This window comes from Piliocolobus tephrosceles, chromosome 10, assembly GCF_002776525.5.
Source record: "Piliocolobus tephrosceles isolate RC106 chromosome 10, ASM277652v3, whole genome shotgun sequence".
In the NCBI taxonomy this organism is placed as follows: Eukaryota; Metazoa; Chordata; class Mammalia; order Primates; family Cercopithecidae; genus Piliocolobus; species Piliocolobus tephrosceles.
In genome coordinates, this window is record NC_045443.1 from 9427537 (window position 1) to 9453462 (window position 25926).

The 25926-nt window shown below is 37.0% G+C and overlaps 2 protein-coding genes across 11 annotated transcripts in view; one reads left to right on the top strand and one right to left on the bottom strand.

Annotated features, from left to right (window-relative positions):
- LOC111526601 (C-type lectin domain family 1 member B) overlaps window positions 1–16241 on the top strand; it is a 24405-nt gene extending 8164 nt beyond the window's left edge. The window contains exon 6 of one of the 4 annotated variants that reach the window (XM_023192364.1): window positions 1–508. This exon is cut by the window's left edge and continues 1849 nt beyond it. Coding sequence is in view for 3 of the 4 variants with exons in the window: in XM_023192365.3 (XP_023048133.1) it covers window positions 14602–14707 (106 nt within the window). In the remaining variant the exon portion in view is untranslated. Of the gene's footprint in view, window positions 509–7053; window positions 7197–14601 lie in introns of those variants that run through there. The other 3 variants (XM_023192365.3, XM_023192366.3, XM_023192367.2) reach the window with 3 other exon arrangements.
- Window positions 1–24574, bottom strand: part of CLEC12A (C-type lectin domain family 12 member A) — a 30970-nt gene extending 6396 nt beyond the window's left edge. The window contains exons 1-7 of one of the 7 annotated variants that reach the window (XM_023192361.3): window positions 24537–24567; window positions 24289–24399; window positions 15965–16063; window positions 15503–15691; window positions 14271–14422; window positions 12861–12970; window positions 838–1391 (exon numbers count right to left, since the gene is read on the bottom strand). In XM_023192361.3, coding sequence (XP_023048129.1) covers window positions 1352–1391; window positions 12861–12970; window positions 14271–14422; window positions 15503–15691; window positions 15965–16063; window positions 24289–24399; window positions 24537–24552 — 717 coding nt within the window. In that variant the 5' untranslated portion in view covers window positions 24553–24567 and the 3' untranslated portion in view covers window positions 838–1351. Of the gene's footprint in view, window positions 1–837; window positions 1392–9622; window positions 10350–12860; window positions 12971–14270; window positions 14423–15502; window positions 15692–15964; window positions 16064–24288 lie in introns of those variants that run through there. The other 6 variants (XM_023192360.1, XM_023192358.2, XM_023192357.2 and 3 more) reach the window with 6 other exon arrangements.
- Window positions 24575–25926: the final 1352 nt, after the last annotated feature.

Consider the following 25926-nt stretch of genomic DNA (forward strand, 5'->3'; position numbering starts at 1 on the left):
CTGGACTTTGTTTCATCCCCCCAAAATGGAAAAATATATGTGTATACATAACTATAGCACACATAAACTTAGAAGAATAATATCTTAGTGCATGGCAACAATACAATTAAAACTGTAGGCCAATCACTGTCATTTTTTTTCTGGTATTCCTATCTAAAGCATCTTATACATAAAATCAAAACAGCACAAATGTTAGTAGCACAGGTCAGACCACCTCATTTCAAATACTAAATCTTCTACATGTTATCTAAGTGAACTTCCTCAACATTTGACTTCTGCCTTGTTCAATTTGAAACTAACTTATAGGCATGCCTTAGAAATATTGTGGGTTCAGTTCCAGACCACCACAATAAAGCAAATACTGCAATAAAGTGAGTCACACTAATTATTTGCTTTCTCAATTCATATAAAAGTTATGTTTGCATTACACTGTCTTCTATTAAGTATGTAATAGCATTATGTCTAAAAAATGTACACAGTTGTATTAAAAATACTTCATTGCTAAAAATGCTAACAATTATTTGAGTCTTTAGTGAGTGAAAATCTTTTTTGCTGGTGGAGCGCCTTGCCTTGATGTTGATGGCTGCTGATGGATCAGAGCAGTGGTTGCTGAAAGATGGGGTAGATGTGCCTATTTTTAAAATAAGACAACAGTAAAGTTTATGGCATCAATTTAGTCTTCCTTTTATGAAATTTTTATCTGCAGCATGAGATGCTATTAAATAACATTTTACTCATAGTAAACTTCTTTCAAAATTGAAGTCAGTCCTCTCAAATCCTGCTACTGCTTTATCAACTAAGTTTATGCAGTATTCTGAATACTTTATTATCATTTTAACAATGTTCACAGCATGTTCACAGGGAGTAATATTTGTCTCAAGAACCATTTTCTTTGCTTATCCATAAAAAGCAGCTCCTCATTTATTAAAGTTTCCTGATAAAATTGCATCAATTAAGCCACATCTCCAGGTTCCACTTCCAGTTCTAGTTCTCTTGCTATTTCCACCATACCTGCAGTTACTCCCGCCACTGAAGTCTTGAACCCCTCAAAGTCATCCATGAGGGTTGGATTCAACTTCTTCCAAGTGTCTGTTAATGTTGATACTTTGTCCTCCTTCCCTGAATCACAAATCTTTTTAATGGCATCTAGAATGGTAAATTGTTTGCAGGCGGTTTTCAATTGACTTTGCTCTGATATATAAGAAGAATCACTATCTGTGGCAGTTACAGCCTTCTGATGTGTATTTCTTAAAGAATAAAACTTGGAAGTCAAAATTACTCCTTGATTCATTGGTTGGAGAAACGGATGCTGTGTTAGCAGGAATGAAAACATTAATCTCCTGGTCCATGTCTATAAGAGCTCTTGAGTGACTAGGTGCATTGTCAATGAGCTGTAATATTTTGAAAAGAAAAAAAAAAGACCTTTTATTTTCTTCTGAGCAGTGTTTCTCAACAATGGGCTTATGATACTCAGTAAACAATGTTATAAACAAATGTACTGTCATCCAGACATTGTTGTTTCGTTTATAGAGCATTGGCAGATTAGTTAGCATAATTCTTAAGATCCCTAGGACTTTTGAAATGGTAAAAGACTACTGGCTTTAACTTAAAGTCACCAGCTGCATTAGCCCCTAACAAGAGAGTCAGCTTGTCCTTTGAAGATTTCAAGCCAGCCATTGACTTTTCCTCTCTAGGTATAAAAATCCTAGATGAAATGTCTTTCCAATACAAAGCTGTTTTATCTATGCTAAAAATCTATTGTTCAGTGTAGACACCTTCAGTTATCTTAGCTATATCTTCTGGATAACTTGCTGCAGTTTCTACATCAGCACTTGCTGCTTCATGTTTCGTTTTTATGTTAAGGAGATGGCTTCTTTCCTTAAACCTCATGAACCAACCTCTGCTAGCTTCTAACTTTTCTTCTGTAGCTTCTTCATCTCTCTCACCCATTATAGAATTGACAAGAGTTAGGATCTTGTTCTGGATTAGGCTTTGACTTAAGAGAATGTTGTGATTGATTTTATCTTCTATCTAGACCACTAAACTTTCTCCATATCAGCGAAAAGCCTATCTTGTTTTCTTATTATTTGTGTGTTCTCTGGAGCAGCACTTGTGATTTCTTTCAAGAATTTTTTCTTTACATTCACGTCTTGGCTAGCTGTTTTATATAATAAGCCTAGCTTTTGGCCTATCTGGGCTTTCGACATGCCTTCCTCACTAAGTTTAATCCTTTTCAGCTTTTGATTTAAAGTGAGAGACATGCAACTCTTCCTTTACTTGAACACTTACAGATCTTTGTAGGGCTATTATTGGCCTATTGTTAGGGCTCAGTAAATATAAGGAGGCCCAAGGGAAAGTAGAGAGATGAGGGAACAATTGTTCAGTGGAAACGTCAGAACATACACAGTATTTATTGATAGTTATCAATAAAGTTAACTGTCTTATACGGGTAGAGTTCATAGTGGTGTTAGGAATAACGCTTAAAACCCTAAGGGAATTAAACACTCAAACAAAGGATTCTTGGCGAGGCAATTTTACTTCTGCACAGAGGGGTGCCTCCCTGGCCAGTTGCCACGAGAGCACACCTGAACAGAGGGGCACGAGAGCCTTTATTCCTGACGCAAGTCCTGCCCATGTACCTTTTCCCCATTGGCCGGGGTCAGGTCGTACACCGTAAACTAATCCTGGTTGGCTAAACATCTGATTTTTTTTTTAGATAGGGCGGGCACGTAAAAGAATTGGAGAGGAAGGGGAAGGGGTGTCTGTAATGAGCTGGAAAGTTAGTCCTCTTTCCAAATAAGGAAAGGAATGTGAGCTGGTACTGATAACGCCTGGTACTGTGGCATGCCTGGGCATCTAACAAAGGCAAAAAGAAAAAAAGGTGAAAAAAGGTGGAGGGGTACTATGAATTAAAGAATAAAAGATTGATCAGATTATTTGAAGAGCAACTTCATCATATCCCGTAACTTCCCCCTTTCCCTTTTGTTATAACTCTTTCTCTTCAAATCTTTCTAACGTAATTTGGCTCCATTGTTCTACTTGGTCTTCTTGAAGGAAAAGCCTATTTGAATCGGGGGAGGAGGATCGTAAGAGATTTTAGTGAGAGCTATTTCAATAAGTCTTTGAATTAATCCTCAGGCACAGGGTATGATGCAGCATCCTAGAATAAGCAACCCCTTTCCAATGGCCAGAGAGAGGATTGAGAACATAAGCCCCTTCCATCTACTGAACAAATTTCCTATTAAATTTGTGAAGGGATCATTTAGTTCAGAATTTTTGGGTAATTCATTTGATAGGGCAGTAAGACCCTGTAATGCTTTAGTTATGGTCTGCCAGGAGCAGTGTTATTAGGGATATAAGTACAGCATTGAATCCTGATCGTGTCGCAAAGTCCACCTTCTTTTGCTAGTATCACGTCTAATGCTTTCCTATTTTCTCAGGCCATTTGACTGGTGGGTCCGAAGGAATTAATAAAGATCAAAGAACAATTAACACATTGGAATATTGTCAGACATAAAATTTATAAATGAAAGGCTAATCTAAGAAAGAAAAAAACCCAGATAAATGCTTACTGTCTAACTGGGAAAATTGTACAGATAATTTTGCTGTCTTTGAAATTATTCTGTATTCAAAGTAGCATTTTTTCCCATTCTAATACCACTTGCTAATTTTACTATAAAAATAAATATTTTCAACAACAGAAATTGCAAAATAAAAAAGCACATAAACCATATCATCTTAGAATCTCATCTTCCTCATTACATGTATAAGAAAACAGGCAAGGTGCAATGGCTTACACCTGTAATCCCAGTACTTTAGGAGGCTGAGGTGGGTGGATTACTTCAGTTCAGGAGTTTGAGACCAGCCTGGGCAACATGGCAAACACTGTCTCTACAAAAAAAAAAAAAAAGTCAGCTGGCTGTGGTGACACATGCCTGTAGTCCCAGCTACTTGGGAGGCTGAGGTGGGAGGATTGCTTGAACCCAAGAGGTCAAGGCTGCAGTGAGATATGATCATGCCACTGCACTCTAGCCTGGGCAACAGCATGAGATCTTGTCAAAGGGAAGAAAGGAAAGAGGGAAGGAAGCAAGAAAGGAAAGGAAGGGAAGGGAAGGGAAGGGAAGGGAAGGGAAGGGAACGGAAGGGAAGGGAAGGGAAAGGAGAGAGGAAGAAAGGAAGGAATATTTGCTTTAGTAATATTAATAATATTACTAAATATACTAGTAATAGGTGCTCTGTTTTTGGGTGCATATATATTCAGATTGTTATGGTTCCTTCATCATTATGGTTTATGGTTTTATGGTTTTTGACTTAAATTATGTTTTATCTGATATAAGTATAGCTACTCCTGCTCATTTTTGATATCCAGTGTGAATTCTTATTTTCCATCCCTTTTCAGTCTATATGTATCTTTACAGTTGAAGTCAGTTTCTTGTAGGCAGTACATATTTGAATCATTTTTTAAAATCCATTTTGCAGTCTACATCTTTTACTTGAGAAATTTAATCTGTTTATATTTAAGGTTATTACTAATAGGTAATAAATTATTTCTGTCATTTTGCTAATTGTTTTATGATTGTTTTATATATGCCTTTTCCTTTCTTTCTCTCTTATTATTTATCATTGTGGTTTTGTGGTTTCCTGTAGTGGTAACATTTGTCTCATTTTTCTTTCTCATTTGTGTGTCTGCTATACTAATCTGTTTCATACTTTGATATTTTTTCATTATGGTAAATATCATCCTTTTATTTCCCGATGTAAGACTCGCTTAAGCATTTCTTAAAAGGCTGGTCTAGTGATAATTAATTCTCTCAGTTTTTGCTTGTTTGAGAGATTTCATTTCTCATTTTGAAATACAGTTTTGTTGATTGTAGTGTTCTTGACTGTTACTTTTTGTCTTTCGGCAGCTTGAATAGAGCGTTCTATTTTCTTCTGGCGTGTAAGGTTTCTTGCAAAGCAATTCACTTAGTCTAATGGGAATTCCCTTCTATATGACTTGATACTTTGCTCTTGAGGTTTTTAGAATTTTCTGTTTGTCTTTTACTTTTGACCATTTGACTGTAATGTGCTTTGCGTAAGATCTTTTAAGGTTGAATTTTTTTGGAGATCTTTGAACTTCCTTATCTGAAGGTCTATATTTATTGCAAGACTTGAGAAGTTTTCGGCTATTATTTTGTTTAATTGGTTTTGTGTTTGTTTGTTTTTGTTTTTTAGAGATAAGGTCTCACTCTGTCTCTTGGGCTAGAGTGCAGTAGCGTGAACATGACTCACTGCAGCCTTGAACTCCTCAGGCTAGAGTGCAGTGATGTGATCATGGCTCACTTCAGCCTCCAACTCCTGGGCTTAAGCACTCCTCCCACCTTAGCCTCACAAAGTGTCGGAATTACAGGCATGAGCCACCACGCCCAGTCTGTTAAAGGTTTTTATGTCTTTGTGCTTCTTTTCTTTTTCTGGAATTTCTACATTTTGAATATTTGCTTCCTTTATGGTATCCCCTATGTCATGTAGAATTCTTCCTCCTTTTTTCTTCTTTTTGTTTTGTTTGGGTTATTTCAAAAGTCGTATCTTCAAGGTTAGAAATTCTTTATTCTACTTTATCTTGTCTATTGTTGAAGCAGTCAATTATATTATGTTATTTCATTTATTAAATTCTTCCAATCTAGGATTTTTATTTTTTTATGACATTTATTGCTCTGTTGAAGTTATTATTCAGATCATGAATTGTTTCCCTAATTTGTATCATCTTCTATATCTCACTGAGTTTCTTTAATATCATAATTTTTAATTATTTCATCCATTTCCTTTTTCTGAAATTTTTTTCTAGAAAATTACTGGTTTGTTTGGAGGTGTCATGTTTCCACACTTTTTTATGTTTCTTGTGTTCTTATGTTGGTATCTGCACATCTGATGTAATGGTTGTTTCCTTTAATTTTATGCATTGGCTTTCATAGGGAAACACTTTTTTCTATAGATGTATGTATAGTATTTGTTGAGTAGGGTGCTTTGGCTTTGATTCTAGGTGAGCTCAATAGTGTAGTCTCCATATGATTTCTTCAGCTGTAATTAGCATCATTGGTGTCTGATTTCCTTAGTGGCTGAGGCTACAGTGAGACTTTGCTGGGGATGGAAACGCCAGGCAACATGTGTTGCTAGTCTCTTTGCTAAAACATAGTGAGAGTCACCTTTACTGCGGTTCCCAACAATTTCCTGATCTTCATCTGAGACCACCTCAGCTTGGATTTCACTGTCCATATGATTATCAGCATTTTGATCAAAGCCATTCAACAAATCTCTGTGAAGTTCCAAGCGGTCCCACATTTTCCTGTCTTCTTCAGGGCCCTCCAAACTGTTTCAACCTCTGCCCGTTACCCAGTTCCAAAGTTGGTTCCACATTTTTGGGTATCTTTACAAGCACTGCCCCACTCTACTGGTACCAATTTACTGTATTAGTTCATTTTCATGCTACTAATAAAGACATACCCAAGACTGGGTAATTTATAAAGAAAAAGAGGTTTAATGGACTCATAGTTCCATGTGGCTAGGGAGGTCTCACAATCGTGGGGGAAGGCAAAAGGCACATTTTACATTGCAACAGGAAAGAGAGAGAATAAGAACCAAGTGAAAGTGGTTCCCCCTTATAAAACCATCGGATTTCATGAGACTTATTCACTAGCATGAGAACAGTATGGAGAAAACCGCTGTCCTGATTCAATTGTCTCCCACCAGGTCCCTCCCACAACACGTGGAAATTATGGGAGCTACAATCCAAAATGAGATTTGGCAGGGCACACAGCCAAACCGTATCAGCGGAAAAGTGCCCAACTCTTCCTAAAAAATACCAAGTTAAGCACCCCAGGTGAAGCAGTTAGCATGCCTCACACGAAAACCATGTTGGGCTGGTTTTATGATAACTGGGTTATCCTCTCAGCAAATATGCCTATTACCCAGGTCAAGTAAATTTTGGGGTTCAGGGAGCCCCTTTTGCATTGGTGCCCCTCCCACAGAATCACAGGACTGTTTAAGAAGCCTTATCAAATTTGTTGTTCCTTATAGGTCTCACAGATGCAACTCCCTGCTGGGAACCCAAACACTTTTTCACCAGAAAAGATAAAATAGGCCTGGCACGGTGGCTCACGCCTGTAATCCCAGCACTTTGGGAGACCAACACACCCGGGTGGATCACCTCAGGTCAGGAGTTCGAGACCAGCCTGGGCAACATGGTGAAACCCCATCCCTACTAAAAATACAAAAATTAGCCAAGTGTGATGGTGGGCACCTGTAATCCCAGCTACTTGGAAGGCTGGGGCAGGAGAATCGCTTGAACCAGGGAGGTGGAGGTTGCAGTGAGCCGAGATCGTGCCACTGCACTCCAACCTGGGTGACAAGAGTGGGACTCTGTCTCAAAAAAGAAAAAAAAAAAGAAAGAAAAGGTAAAATGATCTGGGGCCAAGAACAAAACAAAACAAACAAACAAAAACATACAGATTAATAGAATTATAAAATTTAAGACGTTTAAACAAACTTTGTAGAATGTAGTTGTAAGCCCTTTACCTAAATGTCTTGTGAAAATGGGTACTACATCTGACTGGGAGATGTTTCCCCTTTCTAGTACTATAAAGCTGAAGGCATGTAAATCTACTCTTTTAGTAAATTTTAATTGAACACGCTGAATGGGAACTAGTAAAATTGCCTGAGCCCACAAAGTATTAGGTAGAAGCTAGAGTGCTAGTCAGGACAAATCCTCCTCTTCATAGCCATTTGTGGCACGTTTATTGGGGCTAATGGCAAAAAACTGTAAATACTTCCCAATGACAATATTGAACTGAGAATTTCCACCTGAGAGGCATTTACTGCCTTGCTATGGAATTTTAACTGAAGCTATCCCTATGCTAATAAAAATGATGGTGCTCAAAAGAGTTCCATAAAAAAATAAAAATGATTTACATAGAATCTTGCTACCTGGGGATATTAGGAGAAAATACTGATAAGTAGGGAGCCTCTTTCCTAGATTCTACCATGCCTGATAGACAGTTTTCATGAGGTGTTGGCTTGTAAATAGCATTTCCCTAATATACAAACATTGTTTGAAAGCTTCTGCTCTGGTTAAAGCAAGGTCAATAAAATCTTTTTCTTTTGAGTTATTTGAGTGAAGTATGTTTTTGTAAGCAAATTTATATTTCTTTTTGAGTTCTAAAATTTGAATTGTGATTTTATGACAGTACAGTTATTTTCATAAATTCAAAAAGCATCTTTTAAAACAAAAAAATTTGAGACACTGGTTATTTTACTAAGACTTTAATTAAAATAGCATATTTTTAGGTAAAGTTTAGTCAAGGTCAACCTAAAGAAGCCTATATGGCCAATCCATTCTTGCTGCATTTTTAATTAATTAATTAATTTTTTTTTTTTGGAGATGGAGTCTTGCTCTGTCATCCAGGCTGGAGTGCAGTGGTGCGATCTCACCTCACTGGCACCTTTGCCTCTTGGGTTCAAGCGATTCTCCTGCTTCAGCCTCCCGAGTAGCCGGGACTGTAGGAGTGTGCCACCATGCCTGGCAAATTTTTGTATTTTTAATAGAAACGGGATTTCACCATGTGAACCAGGCTGGTCTTGAACTCCTGACTTCAGGCAATCCACCCGCCTTGGCATCCCAACATGCTGGGATTACAGGCATGAGCCACCATGCCCAACCCTTGCTGCATTTTATGCAAAATAACCAGGCCAAGTATAATAAGCCTAAAACTTATTTTGCACACAAATTAGTCTGGCTATAATTTCTCTTTAATAGAAAAAAAATGGGGGGAGCTAAAGAAATTGCTTCAAAGGAAAACATTTAATACTAAATTTCAGCCCTAACTTTTTTTTTTTTTTTTTTGAGGGGAGAATGAAACTTTATTTCTGGGCTACAATAATCCACTAGAGAGTACCAGATTATAATTTTTCTTCATATTTTTAGTTGGTACCCTAAAGGAATAGGTTCCTTTTTCTGTTCTGACACAGAAATTACTCTTTTAATTATCAAACTATAAATGTTATTTATCTCTTGTTTTACTTCCAAGAAAACCCAAATCATGAGATTTTGAACAACAGAGATGTGGCTCTCCCTCATTTTGGCATCCCATTGAGCCGGGATCTGTATTTCACTGCAAATGCTCTGCTGCAGAAACTCTACAAGCACGCTTCCCTCTAGGCCCAGTTACTGTCACAGAAGAGGAGGGGGCATAAGATTGTAAGGGCTGGTTTTAAAGAACAAAATTAGGCCAAGCTCAAACCCTCCAAATCAAGGAGGGGTACAAAAATGCCTAAACAGCTGATAAAACAAGTTGAGTTGCTTTCTAAATGAGTATGTGTCACTTTTGCATCTACCCCAACCATGAAAAATTTTTTGGTTATTATAGAATTACAGGAATATATTTACTAACAGGATAAAAAAATACCTTGTAAGAAAGCCTCTTGGGTATAATACTCCCAGTTAAGAGTTATGAAGATAAACATGTCTATATATATATATTTTTTCAGAACAATGCTTATGCTTGCATAGCTGATTGGTGTATGTCTTTAACAAAAGCCAAGCTTACAGTAGCTCAACACACAGAAGTTAAAAATAAGTCAGTCTCATAACTTGCCTTTTCATTTTTGTTTATTGGCTTTTACTTAAAATAATAATTTTAAGAGGTAATAAATGCATGTCCACATCCATTCTTATCTGGCCTAGAACAATCAATTGGCTAAAAGTCCTTTGACTCATAAGGCCTTCAGCTATAGGGAGTCCCACGGAGTATAGGATGGACTGGAGATGGGAAACCATGCCATCCTGGCAATGCTATGGGACAAAATTAAAATCTGCTGATCTTGGATGTTGCCTCTGGCAAATCTTGGCCAGAAGGGGAAGAATGTAAATGAAAAATAAAATTCGAAGGCCCCCCACAACCGTCTGAATGGACCTCCTCTTCTCCAGGGTTCAGGCCATGATGGGAAGTGGGAGGAGGGACATGCTTCATTATACCTCTCCAGCATTAACATTCACAATCTGTTCTCTCTGAAGCTTGCTACCTGGATGTTTCATCTGCATGATAAAATTCCAGGTCCTTAGACAAACTCAACCAATTGTGGTCAACCAGAAAATATTTAAATTTACCTGTAGTGTGGAACCCCAAACCCCCACTCTCCTTAAATGTATTTGATTGATGACTCATGCCTCCCTAAAATGTATAAAACCAAGCTGCACTGGATTGGCCATCTTCTCACATATCATTTTTTTTCTAGAAGTGCAGTAATCATAATCAACATATATTCTATTTATATATCCACAAAAAATGTTACTTAAGTCAGGTGCGTTTCTTATAACCCTGAAAGAGAAAGTAAAGAATTACACTTGGCAAGTCAGATATTTGAAACATATTCACAAAAAAAAAAAAATTACACTTCCAACATGATATTATTGCCCTAGACTCTGCATTGTTTAAACTAAATCTAATTAATGTTCAGAGTATCAAGAATGTCCAAGTTAATTGTTTATGTTGACACATATGCAATGTCAAATACTGCTTCATTTCTCCGTGTTTTTTCCACTTTCTAACATCTGATATTTGCTGTCCTTTGCTTACAGGCTTAGCACCCCAGCCCCTTCATGTATAATATAATTTGGAATAATACCATTCCATAAGATTCTCTAGTCTAGCTGGCCCAGTAGTAAGTCTTGGACCCTGTCTCCCTCAAGTGCTTTTTATAATCATCAAAGTCAGGAATTCACCTGAGGTATGACACCTTAAGTTCAACATCATCTCTAAGTGACATTTTCAAAAGATTTTACTCTCAAGTTCTTTTTTTTTTTTTTTGAGACAAGAGTCTTGCTGTGTTGCCCAGGCTGGAGTGCAGTGGTGAGATCTCGGCTCACTGCAAGTTCCGCCTCCTGAGTTCATGCCATTCTCCTGCCTCAGCCTCCTGAGTAGCTGACACTACAGGTGCCTGCCACCATGCCCGGCTAATTTTTTGTATTTTTAGTGGAGATGGGGTTTCACCATGTTAGCCAGGATGGTCTCGATCTCCTGACCTCCTGATCCGCCTGCCTCGGCCTCCCAAAGTGCTGGGATTACAGGCATGAGACACCACGCTTGGCCTTTACTCTGAAGTTCTAATGACCAGCCCATAAATACTAGATTAGTGATCAGGGACTATGCATTAAAAACAAATTTGTAAATTAAAAATATTATCTTTTAGATTAATTTAGCATCAATATTTGGGTAAAAAAATGACATCAACCAATAAATAAGTTCATCAATTACATTTTTAAGTATGAGATTTATTTGTGGTGACATAGTACAGATGTCATTTATTATGGCCCCCTTTCAGAAACAAACCCCAAAACAACACAGAGTTAAAAAATGAAAATAAGATATGTATACATATATATATACACACACACACATATATATATATATCACACATACAATTATTATATACTTTTTCAGTTTTCTTTCTGATAATTGAAAATATCTACAATATTTTCCTTTCCATTATAGATTACCATTCCCTTTGCAATAATTACAAAAACATACATATTCTACATTTTCAAAACAAGATTTCATCTGTACTCTTTCCTGACACAACATTACCTTTGTCTCTAGTCCTTCACTACAAATTAGGCCTTTAAAATATATATCCTTTTCCACTCCATTTGGAGATAGCTTATCTCCCATTGTATCCTATCATTGTCAACCGCCAGAGGTAGGGCCAACCATCAGAATGGAAATTAGTGTAAACTCTATGGCAATTTTTCAAAGAGCTAAAGATGGAATTACCATTTGATCCAGCAATTCCACTATTGGGTATCTAACCAAAGGAAAAGGAATTATTATATTTAAAAAAGACACCTACACTCAAATGTTCGTTGTAGAACTATTTACAATGGCAAAGTCATGGAAATGACCTAAGTGTGCATCAATGGATTATTGGATAAGAAAACGTGAAACTGTGATTTCTTTTAGATTATATACACCATGAAATACCACTCAAGTATAAAAAAGAAGGAAATCATGATTTTGCAGCAAAATGGATAGAGCTGGAGATCATTCTCTTAAGTGAAATAACTCAGGAACATAAACTTAAATATTGCATGTTCTCACTTAAGTGGGAGCTAAATAATATGTACACATATACATAAAAAGTGGAATAATAGACCTTGGAGACTCCAAAAAGTAGGATTGTGTCACAAAAATAAAGAATGAGAAATTATCTATTGGGTACAGTGTACACTATCCAGGTAGTGGTTACACTGAAAACACGACTTCATCATTACACAATATATTTGTATAACAAAACTGCAATTGTACCCCCAAATCCATAAACTTTTTTAAATGCCCATTTCAAGTGTCATTTGTAACAAAAGCATCACTGCTAAAATTTATATTTTGTTAGTCTGTGTATTCTTACTGAAGCATTTATCACACTATATTCTCTTTAGCATCATTCAATCAGTCTGCACATACAATTGATGGTTAAGTAACTTTAGTGATGAATCAATATTTCATTCATCTTTGAACCCTAAAACTTAGCACAATATTAAGTATTTGTTAGTCCAGTGACTTTTCTGGGCTTCCATAATTTTTCTTAGATAAAATTATTTACAGAGTTCTCCATAATTTGGCTGCTGTAATTTTCTTAGTTACTTGTCAAAATTGTAGAAGACATTTATGGTAACTTTCTGTATTAGAAAATACATCAAAGAAGCATGATAGAAAAGGGTGCTTTTAGGATACAATTTCAGTTGAAGCTGGTTTTAATTTGAATCTACAGTGCTCCTAAGGAAAATACCTCTACTTAAACCCAACTATAAAATTTTAACAAGAATAGACACTTACCAGGCAGAGGAGTTGATTATATTATCCCCGATCATACGATAACTGTAATCTTTTTTAGGAGATAATCCCAGCCAATAGTGGTATGACGTACTCCGGGATTTTATAAATTCCTACAGGAAATACAGATGGTCTGTTTAAGAAACAGTCTCCTACTTTTGTATTTTACATTAGAATGTAATTTCTTACAAATTGCTGCTTTAAGGTAACATACTTGACATTGCACTACTACTATTAAATGTCATTATAAGAAATTGAAAGAAAGTACTCCTTACTACAAAATTTCAACATTTTTAACAATATCACAGCTGGTCTTACAAGAAGAGAGGCCCTACTAATCCATGTATAACCTTAATTTACAGTCAATGAAAAGTCCACAATGACAAGTTCAGGGTTCAAAATTTTGAGCAGTAAATATTGTGCCCAGGGCCAAAGGAAGTGGGCAATGGCTATAAACAAGAGTTAACAGAAACAGAAGGAGTAGGAAGAAAATGCCACAGACTCAGATGTGAGTGGTTACAGAACAGAATTCAGAACCAGCTCAGGATTTTGTAGCCAAATAACAGGTTTTTTTCTTATTCCAGCCTTTAGAAAATTTTTCTAGAGTAAGTAACTGTGAATGGGTCCTTGAGAATGATCTGATGAGGAAGAGATTATGGGTTGATTTCTCTCTCTTCTAGAAAGGATGATGAAAGTTTCTTATTGTGGGGAAGCAGAGACTTTTAGAAAATGTAATTTTGCTTAAAAATATATGATTACTATTTGAGACACCAAAAATGCTATGTGGTAAGTATAACACGGAAACATTATTTAGACATGGAAAACTAAGAAAATGAATAAATCAATAAAGCTGCTAGAAAACACATTTTTCCTGGGATTCAAGGACTCAGTGCAATATATCTGTTTGACACTTGCCTGTGCCATCTTACTTCAGTTCTTCCTGTTTGTACATATTTTATGCTAACCTACTATAACTTGCCTATTTCTCTTAGTGAATTAAAAATTACAAAATGGTAGAAACAAAATGTATGTTCCTATGTAGTTCTTACTGAATTACTAACCCTGAGGAATAATCTCCATATCCTCTGTTTTTAGATAAATGTTTATAAATTCTGTTCTGAGATTTGATTCTAGATTCTAATTTGGAAATGCTTACAGACTTTTAGATTCTGGGTGTACTACTCAGAATCTGTAATACTCATCTACCTGTCGGCTAGTAATCCTCTTATGCTAAGGTCCTAACCTTGTATATGTTTTACCTTGCCTATGATAATCTTGAGATAAGTGTACAAAGTTTCAGTCACTTCACACCCCAACTAAAATAAACCGGAATCATGAGTGGGTTGATTGAGGTCTTCTCCAACATGCCACACCCCTTTCTATCCCATGATGGCAGAAACACCTGGGCTTTACCAATGCATTTTTATTGTTTATCTTCAACAGGCTGGCATTCTGAGCAGCACAGGCCATTCTACTGTCCTGCCATGTTTGGACATCATCACTTAGGAAATAACAGCTGTCCTTATGCCAAATCCATCTCCTTGGACAAGGCTTACATTTGTGCTCTGGAAGAAGAACATAGTTTTATTTAGGTTTTGTTGATAGTCATAATACTTATTATTATTTCCTTTCTTCTCTGTGTGACATTGACCGCATTTGCTGTTTATTCTTCTTTCTTTTTCTTTCTCTCTTTCCTTTTATTTATTTATTTATTTATTTATTTATTTATTTATTTATTTGACAGAGTCTTGCTCTATTGCCCAAGATGGAGTGTAGTGGCGCGATCTCAGCTCACGGCAGCCTCCACCTCCTGGATTCAAGCGACTCTCCTGCCCCAGCCACCCAAGTAGCTAGGATTACATGCTGTGTCTTCTTTTTACACCAAAGGGGAAATAAGTGAATCCTGTATTCTAGTTCCTTATATACTACCATAATGTGTCAGACCCATAACTTGAACAAAAATATTTCAAATTAAGCACTTGGATTCAAGTGTATCTTCCTGTAACAATTCCTCTTTGCTATTTTTTATATTCTTTAATGACAATAAAAACTAATTACAGGAAACATACTGCATAATAAGAATTAACTCCACCTATCTATACAAATCTTACCTTCTTTAATTTTTGTTCTCTGAACTGTTGAAACTTTGAGGTTTCTCGGAAGCAAAAGGAATATGTTTCAGCAATCATGACTATAGAAACTTATGGAGACACTAGAAGACCAACTCCCCCGATCCCAAAGGTGAAGTCTCCATTTATTTTTTCCTATGGAATTCGTTATCAATCACTGACTGAAATTTAAGAATGAAGTCACCTGTAAAGAGCTGTCACTTCCTCCCTATCTTCTATTAACCTCAGTGCCCAGAATAATTATAGTAACTGACAGATTAGAGAAACGGCCCTAACATTTTATTATGTAACCAATATCTCCTGATAATTTGGGGGCCTATTGCTATTATTACTTTTTCTGTTTTTCTTCTAACTGCATGGAAATATCAATGAATTCTTCATCAACCACACGTAATTCTTTCCCCCAAATTATGACTCCCTAGGGAAAGGCTACTAGCTAATTATAAAATGATTCTTAAGAGACTCAGTGGTTTAGTTTATTGTCCAATAAATAACTCCAAGAGAATACAGGATTACCTTGTTCTTTGCTATATAGCTCACGACATAATCTGGTGGCTATTGTTTGCAGTGTGGTGGAGAGGTTTCTGATCTTGTTGGAGCTGTTCATGTTACTCATCAGTTGTAGAGACACATTTCTCTGAAGCTCTTCATTTATGTTTTGTAGTTTGTTCATTTTTTTCATTGCTGTCTTCAAAGTAATGTGAACTCCACATTAAAAAAATGACAAAAAATTGTAAACTCTCAATAGAGCCATTCATCCTTTATCATTTGCAGAAGTAGCATAAAGATTAAAATGATAGGGAAAGCAATTACTCTATAAGAGTAGGGAAAGAGACTAAGTTCCACATTGTAAGTCCCCCTTGTGGGCCTATCACCCATCATTATTATAAATCTTCTACTCAAGGAATAAACTTTTGTTGTTAAATATTTGAAATTCTAGATACTTTCTCTTTTGACCAAAACAGGGGCAGTACATACACATGCTTCCCAAGACTCCCAATCCAATGAGCATCAGAAGGCACAGAAGAGTCAGAAACAAGGCTGCTGGACGCCATACATGAGAGGGAGCTGGAGGTGCTGTGGAAAGCAAAATTAACAGAGAGGCCTAAAAATGGTATACACTTTCATTTGAATTATTTGCTCATTCATTCATTCATTCATTTTACCTTTATTTCCTAATATGCCTATTGGAAAGAAATGGATTTGCTAGCCATTCAAGAATATTCAAAAAATGTTTTTGAAGAATATGTCAAGAATAAATCAAGGGCCGGGCGCGGTGGCTCAAGCCTGTAATCCCAGCACTTTGGGAGGCCGAGACGGGCGGATCACGAGGTCAGGAGATCGAGACCCTCCTGGCTAACACGGTGAAACCCCGTCTCTACTAAAAATACAAAAAATTAGCCGGGCGAGGTGGTGGGCGCCTGTGGTCCCAGCCACTCGGGAGGCTGAGGCAGGAGAATGGCGTGAACCCAGGAGGCAGAGGTTGCGGTGAGCTGAGATCCGGCCACTGCACTCTAGCCTGGGCGACAGAGCAAGACTCCGTCTCAAAAAAAAAAAAAAAAAAAAAAAAAAAGAATAAATCAAAATCACTTAATTGTTTTATATGTAAATTGATTCTGGCAGGAGAAGCTGTTAACTGGTAGACTGATTTAAAAAATCAGAGGAGCAAAAACAGAATTTATTTTATTTTTATTTTTTTTCTTTTTTTTATTATTATTATACTTTAAATTCTAGGGTACATGTGCATAACGTGCAGGTTTGTTACATATGTATACTTGTGCCATGTTGGTGTGCTGCACCCATCAACTCGTCAGCACCCATCAACTCGTTATTTACATCAGTATAACTCCCAATGCAATCCCTCCCCCTTCCCCCCTCCCCGTGATAGGCCCCCGTGTGTGATGTTCCCCTTCCCGAGTCCAAGTGACCTCATTGTTCAGTTCCCACCTATGAGTGAGAACATGCGGTGTTTGGTTTTCCAAAAACAGAATTTATAATAGAGAATGGAGAAAACCAGTCAACCTAGGTATGTTGTATTTTGTTTATACAAATTTGGGAAAAGTCAGTAGTTGGAAATTAACAGAGAAGCCAATAGGAGTAGTCTTTGCTTGAGCAGACAATTGTGGCATGTCAAGAAAAACACTTTCAGTTGTTTATGTATCCCCGCTGCCAGGTAATTATGAGAATTTAGCTTCAGAACAAACAAAATAGGCTGTCTCTTTGTAATGTCTTTGGGTATCCTTCCATTAACTTTTGATCTTAGTCAGTCCAGATCTACACCATTTTTATTGTAATTTTTCAAAAATTTTTTCATACTTTTTTGCAAGAAATTTTTATTGAATACTTCCTTTTTAGGGAATAGTGAATCCCAGAATAGATCACTTCTCTATTTAAAAAAACAGAAATTATAAACTTTATAATATGAGTAAATTATTATTGTGACTATGTTATTTAAATAATCACGTATAAAGGTATTACAAATTAGGTAAAGACTAGCCAGGTATTTCAAGAAAATACAATTCTGGGATACTATAATAATCTTACTATACTTCTGAGCTATGTCTTACATCTCACAGTTGATGGTGCAATAATATTGTGAAATTCAGAGATAATTACTAATAAAAAGTAAAACTTAACTTCTATAGACTTTAGAAAATAGTTACTACTGAAAGGACTACATGTTCAAGATTTTTATCTAAGATTAGAATTATAAATTCAAGCACTCTTTCTTAAAATTATTTTCTTATTTATATATGTATTCAATTATTCAAAAGTTTATTTATTCAATGAACTTATTTGATTATTAAAAAGTTTAATTATTTGAAGTTATCTTTTGAGTGCCTTGTATTTATTAGACATTATCCTGGGTGCTAAAATATCAAAGTGAGCAAGATGTACAAGTTCCTGTTTTCATAGAAATAAATTTTAATTGTAGGAAGAAATAGATAGATACATAAGTGAGACAGGAAGAAAGGGAAAGAAAGGAAGAAAATATCTCAAATTTGGCTATGTTGTGCAGAGATTTGAAATTAAGCTGTTATAAAGAGCAGGCAGTTCAAATCTTATGAACAATAGGAACCAGCATGCAAAATCAGTAGGAAGAACATTACAGGTAGCAATTACATGAAGTTCAAAGACAACAATTTAAGGAAAAGATTTCTATTTGAAAAACAGGATATATTCAGAGGGGCAGAAGAAGAATGGCCAATGTGAAAAATTACTTTAAAGAAGGTTTTATTTGTTTTCTTTTGTTTTGTTTTTAAAATAACAAGGAGAAAACATTATTTGCAGCCTTTTCTAGCCAGAGTAAGTTAGATTTTTGGGGAAACCACTGGAAGAATTTAATCTAGGATGGCAAAACAACAGAGTTGCTTTATCAGTAAGAAATCTGTTACAATATGACATGGAAAGAGAACAGTAGTTTGATTAGCTAGCACTAGGGAATTTGATGACCCATGGATAAATTAAGTATACATTTTTAAGCTAAAATCTATGGCACAAATTTATGAAATTTTTCTTTAGAGAAAGTTGGTAGATATGCACATTTGTAGGCAGTATCTCATAGTGATAAAAAGCAAAATGCCATCTTTAGGGTTAGCGTGTGTATTAGTCCATTTTCACATTGCTAATAAGACATACCCAAGACTGGCCAATTTATAAGGAAAAAGAGGTTTAATGAACTCACAGTTTCACATGGCTGGGGGTGCCTCACAATCATGGTGGAAGGTGAAAGGCACGTCTCACATGGTGGCAGACAAGAGAAGAGAGAACTTGTGCAGGGAAACACCACTTTATAAAACCATCAGATTGGCCAGGCGCGGTGGCTCAAGCCTGTAATCCCAGCACGTTGGGAGGCCGAGACGGGCGGATCACGAGGTCAGGAGATCGAGACCATCCTGGCTAACACGGTGAAACCCCGTCTCTACTAAAAATACAAAAAACTAGCCAGGCGAGGTGGCGGGCGCCTGTAGTCCCAGCTACTCCGGAGGCTGAGGCAGGAGAATGGCGTAAACCCGGGAGGCAGAGCTTGCAGTGAGCTGAGATCCGGCCACAGCACTCCAGCCCGGGCGACAGAGCCAGACTCCGTCTCAAAAAAAAAAAAAAAAAAAAAAAAAAAAAAAAAAAAAAAAAAAAAAACCATCAGATCTCATGACACTTATTCACTATTACAAGAACAGCATGGAAAAGACCCCACCACATGATTCAATTACCTCCCACCAGGTTCCTCCAACAACACGTGGAAATTGTGGGAGCTATAATTCAAGATGAGATTTGGGTGGAGACACAGCCAAACCACATCATTCCACCCCTGACCTCTCCCAAATCTCATGTCCTCACATTTCAAAACCAGTCATGCCTTCCCAACAGTCCCCAAAAGTCTTAACTCATTTCAACATTAACTCAAAAGTCCACAGTCTATCTTAAAAAAGGCAAGTCCCTTCCACCTATGAGCCAGTAAATTCAAAAGCAAGTTAGTTACTTCCTATATACAATGAGGGTACAGGCATTGGATAAACACAGTCATTCCAAATGGGAGAAATTGGCTGAGACAAAGGGTTTTTGCAAGTCCAAAATTCAGCAAGGGCATCAAATCTTGAATCTCCAAAATCATCTCCTTTAGTTCCATGTCTCACATCTGGTCATGGTGATGCAAGAGGTAGGCCCCCATATCTTTGGGCAGCTCTGCTCCTGTGGCTTTACAGTCTCCCCGCTGGCTGCTTTCATGGGCTGATATTGAGTGTCTGCAGCTTTTCCAGGTGGACAGTGCATGCTGTCAGTGGATCTACCATTCTGAGGGCTGAAGGATGGTGGTCGACTTCTCACTGCTCCACTAGAAAGTACCCCAGTGGGGACTCTGTGTGGGGCTTCTGACCTCACATTTCCCTTCTGCACTCTCCTAGCAGAGGTTATCCATGAGCACCTCATGCCTGTTGCACACTTCTGCCTGGACATCCAGGTGTTTCCATACATCCTCTGAAATCTAGACAGGTTCCCAAAACCCACTTCTTGACTTCTATGCACCTCAAAGGCTCAACACCACATGGAAGCTACCAAGGTTTGGGGCTTGCACGCTCTGAAGCCATGGCCTGAGCTGTACCTTAGCCTCTTTTAGTCATGGCTGGAGCAGCTGGGATGCAGGGCACCAAGTTCCTAGACTGCACACAGCAAAGGGACCCTGGGCTCAGTCCCTAAAACCATTTATTCCTCCTAGGCCTCTGGGCATGTGATGGGAGGGGCTGCTGTGAAGACCTCTGATATGTCCTGGAGTCATTTTCCCCATTGCCTTGGTGATTATCATTTGGCTCCTCATTACTTTAGAAATTTCTTCAGCTGGTTTGAATTTCTCCTCAAAAAAATGGGATTTCCTTTTCTTTATCATTGTCAAGCCACAAATTTTCTGAACTTTTATGCTCTGCTTCCCTTATAAAAGTGAATGCTTTTAACAGCACCCAAATCACATCTTTAATGCTTCACTGCTTAGAAATTTCTTCTGCCAGATATGCTAAATCATCTCTCTCAAGTTCAAAGTTCCACAAATTTCTAGGGCAGGAGTAAACTGCTACCAGTCACTTTGCTAAAACATAACAAGAGTCACCTTTGCTCCAGTTCCCAACAAATTCCTCATCTCCATCTGAGACCACCTCAGCCTTATCACCATTTTTGTCAAAGTCATTCAAGAAGTCTCTAGGAAGTGCCAAACTGTCCCACATTTTTCTGTTTTCTTCTGAACCCTCCAAAGTATTCCAACCTCTGCTTGTTACCCAGTCCCAAAGTCTCTTTCACATGTTTGGGTATCTTTACAGCAGTGCCCTACTCTACTGGTACCAATTTACTGCATTAGTTCGTTTTCACACTGCTGATAAAGACATACCCACAATTGGGCAATTTATAAGTAAAAAGAGGTTTAATGGACTCATGGTTCCATGTGGCTGGAGAGGCCTCAAACTCATGGTGGAAGGTGAAAGGCACATCTCACATGGCAGCAGACAAGAGAAGAGAGAACTTGTGCAGGGAAACTCCTCTTTATAAAACCATCAGATCTCATGAGACTTATTCACTATCACAAGAACCTCATGGGAAACACCCGCCCCCATGATTCAATTACCTCCCACCATGTCCCTCCTACAACATGTGGGACATATGGGAGCTGCAATTCAAGATGAGATTTGGGTGGGGACACAGTCAAACCATATCAGCGTGTTTTGGTTTGAATTCTGGTTCTGCTGCTTATTGCTTGTGAAACCATGGGAAAGTTATTTAACATCTTTTAACATCTATGTGTCTAAGTTTCAGTATTGTTAAAGAAAGGGAGAGAGAAAGACTGCAAAATATCGGACACTAAATGGTTTAATATTTGTAATGCAATTAGAACAGAACTGGCACAGAGGTGAGGCTGTCTGGAGAGAGAGACAATTTTAGAAGAAAAATAAGTATTACCATTTTTGACCTTTAAGTTTAAAATGAGATTAGAACTCTTTATGGAAATGTGAAAAGGGCACTTGTATTTTCTAGTCTTGAGATCCAGGGAAAGGTCATACAGAGATATCTGGGAGTCCCTGTATTTAAAGTCAAACAACTGAACAAGGTAGATTGGATGAGTGTATTGAATGATGCAATAAAAGGGGACACAGGACACGGCTCCAAAGTATTCCATCTTGTAGAGTTTTATCTAGGAGGAAGAGTCAACAAAGACTTAGGAGAGGCAGGCATGGTGACAGGAGAGGCCATGAGGATGTGTCAGGAAGGATGTGCAAAGAAAGCCTTTAGAGGACTGTTCAACTTTTTGAATGCTGCAGGGAAGTGAAGTAATGGAAGAGACATGTGACTACTGGGATGAAACAGGCAGGACATCAGTGACCTAAAGCTCAGTCTCCAGTGCACCAAGGGGGCAGAAGCCTAATAGAGTTGGTTGAGAACAGAATGAGAGGTGAAGAACTGAGAGTCAGTGGCCAAAGAAAATGCTTTCAAAAGTTGAGCTGTGAAAGGAAACAAATAAGTTACATAATAATGGAAAGGCTTAACTGGTCAAGCAAGGACTGTGTTTTGTTATGATATGAATATGTTGGTGAGTAGTAGAGTATGTTAGTGCACTAAAAAGGAAAAGCAGAGAAGGAAGAGAGAATAATGACACAGGAGAGAAAGGAAAAAATTACAAAAGTCTGTCTTTGAAAAGGACACATGGACTGAAATTCAGAGCAAAATGGGGAGCTGTCCTTTCATAAGTACATACTTATCATAAATACTATCTGGAAGGAAGGCAGAGTATCAGTAAAGACATGGTAGGATAGAAATTTAAATAACAAAAATAAAAAGTGTAGGTTGATGCTTTTTTCTCACCAGAGGAAAGGTAAGAGTAACTGGAGTTGAAAATTTGTGTGTTTTTCACCAGCAATATTCAACTCTGGGGCAGACTGGGTAGATATTTGGGTTTAACCAGAACTGGAGTTGTTTTTATTTGTTGGTTTTTGGGTTTTTCATTTTGTTTTGTTTTGACTTGTTTGAGGCAAGATCTTGCTGTGTCACCTAGACTGAAGTACAGTCACCTGATCATAGCTTACTCTGCACAGCCTCCAGTTCCTGGGCTCGAGTAATCCTCTTTCCTCAGCCTCCCAAGCAGCCGAGACTATGGGTGCCCAGTTAATTTTTTAAAAAAAAAATTTTTATAGACATGGCATCTCTCTACCTTCCCCAGGCTGGTCTCAAACTCCTGGCCTCAAATATTCCTCCCATCTGGGCCTCTCACAGTGCTGGGACTATGGGTATAAGCCACTGCCCCTAACCAGAACTGAAGTTTTTAAGGAAAAATTAACATACATTGAAAAGGAGAAATGTAAGAGACTAAGAGTAGACATTACATAATACAATGTTGTATTACATAATGTGGATTCTAAGCTGGATAATGAGAAAATTAGATGAGATTAAGAACATGAAGAAGACATGGATTCAATATTTGCATGAATTCAGAGAATTCTTGTGGTGGGAACTTAAGGTGGATTGGCAGGAAAAGAGGTGGGAAAGGATGTGAGGGGACAAGCAAAGGCCAATTGTTGGTAATACTAAGCTCATGATATGCCCATTCTCTTCGGCATATAAAAGAAGAAGTACAAACAAGGAAATAAAGACAGAAAATATTGTAAAATCCGTAGACCCTTCTTCTTTCTAAAAAAATTTCAGTATTAAAAAAGAAGCCCACAGAATTAATCTGCTGTCCTTTCTCAAGATTTACAATGCTCATGATAAATGGATTCAAGATGTAACAGTGAAATTTCTGTTTATAGCAATGCTAGAATATTAAAGATGTTATATTCTGTGTGGGGAGAGGGAAGGGGACAACCAGTTAAATAATATATGAGAATTTTGGCACTCTTCTCTGCTTATTTCTCTGTTTCTATCATCCTTCTTTGTGTTCTCCGTTATCACTGTTTAAGTTATTTTTTAACTCAAATACACTGGTTTAAACTATGGTTTCACTAGGGCAGATTTCACTCCAAAAGGCTAGGAGCCAGAAGGTAAGAACCATACATAATAGGAAAGCTACAAGATTCTGAGTAAGAAAAAGAGTAGTTTTGATTAAGTGAAAGTCAACACAGATGGTCCACTTATTTCATGATTTTAATTTGAATTGAAAAATACAAAGCTTCCTGATATAATGTGGTTTTGAATATTATGAATACGTTATGTCTTCTGATATTTCTTTACTTCCTTTATTCCTTAATTATTCATTTCATTGAACTTAACATATTTTATTTTTTAGTAAGTTATTAAAAACATCTCCAAAAGAAGTAGGAGAAATTTTAGGGTGATATATGCCTAGTTTAGGGTGATATATGCCTAGATAGTCAAATGAAATCCTTTAAAGATCTCTCTGACTCTTTGTCTGTCTCTCCTTCTTTTCTGCATGCGTACCCAAAGCATTTTCTTATTAAAAAAACACACACACACCGATGTGAAATCATGACTTTCCTGAACATGTTGCTTTTTCCACGGCTTCATCTCATAAACAAATAAAATCTTCACACAACCCAATCATTTGAAAAATTCTGTCCCAATTATATTGAATGTGATAATAAAAAATTTCAAAAATGTAAAAGATTGAGTCTTCAATGCACGGATAAGTGTTTTTACAGAACCCTTTTTTCCTAATCATTTTGTTTATATACTTTTGGTTCCTTTGCTTAAACATAAGAGGCTTAATTGAAAATTTAAGTTGAATAATAACTATATTACTAATACTGAAGATGCAAGGCCGTAACCACTTCTATTACACAAACTTACGACACATCCATAACTCAAAATCTTACCTTTTTCCCCAAATTTGCCAATTTCTTGGATTTTTTCTGTCTCACTGGAGTTCTGGAATTTAAGATCTGCATAAGTAACTTCTTCAGACATTGGTGAATATGTAAAGAAATCTTGACAAAGTGTAAAAACACAAAAAGGTGAGAGTGAGTTAACAGAGCTGAATATTAAACAGGACCTATAATTTTAAACTTCTGTTTATAAACGGAAGCTTAAGCTTACAAGTTTAAACTTCTGTTCATAAACTTACTGTACCAATCACCCATATGTCTGCAAATGAGCCATGTCTCATCTGTGGTTAAGAACATTGAACTGTTGCAACAGGCAGTATCTTTCTTCCTCATATTTCTTCCTTTTTCTCAATTTCTGTATATTTACCAACTACAGAAAGTAGTTTTTGAAATTGTGTTTGGATAATATTACTAGTGTCATGCAAGAGAACAGAAATAACTAGCACTATATGGTGCAGACATAGTGCAGGATTTATTGGTGGAAAACTTTCAAGCACAAAAATAACAGAAAAGATACAGTTCTCAGACACTCACTGATCTGCAGCTGTGGCCTGGCATAGATATTCCTTTTGTATCATGATGAAGGTCCTGATAGAAGGGTTCTCTTCACTGGGAGACTGAACATGCAGAGAGCACTCCCTGTCTCTAATGAGACAGTTAGTGTCATTCCATTGCCATGTTACGTAGCTATAGGTTTGCCTAAGAGAGGTAGGGAATGCCTAGTTTCTCTAAATAACAAGATATAGGTTGGTGCAAAAGTAATTGTGGTTTTTGCCATTAAAAGCAAAAGTAATTGTGGTTTTTGCCTTTAAATGTGTACAAAATTACTTTAGTGCCAACCTATATATTAAGGGATCTGAGGCCCAGAAACCACACCAGGGAGTATGTATACTGATGACCAAGGTCTGTATACTGAGGGCTCTGGAAACAGCTTTGCAGGCCAGGAAAACTATAATCAGCCTTGCTCTCTCTCTCTACAGACTGACTCAATCCATTTGATCGCCTCCTCAGCTAAGCTACCAAAAGTGGGAAGGAAATGAGTCTCTAAAGTCCACATTTGTGTCTTATTAGTTTGACTCAATAGTCTTAGTATTTCTGATCTCATGTCTTGATCAAGTATGCAAGTGGAAGTGAGGGGTGGAGAGGACTGTTTTTGAGTATGTTTTCTAATATTCGTTAGTACATCTTACTGTAAAATTCTTCTTGACATTGCCACATGTAAATCATAAAATGGTTAGGCATTATTATTATACATCTAAAAGAGAATGCACAAAGATTTTAAAAAATCAATTAAAAATGAATTGCTTTATTATGTTGGGATAGACAGGAAAAATAAAAGGTTCCCTTTATAAGAGCTACTAAAAATAAATAGGAAAATATTACAGATAGAAATTAACTAGACATTTGCACAACCAATATGAACAAAAAAATTTTAAAACTATTGAAGAAAAGAAAAAAATAGAAAAACATGCTGTGGGATTAGAAGCATCAATACTGTATAAAAAGAAACTAAATTCTCCTAAATGTATCAAAAGATTCAATGTCGATTTAATTAAAATAATAGTAGATTTTCTCCTGATGCTTAAAGAAAAAGCTATTAAAATACAGTTGAAAATATTACCATGAAAA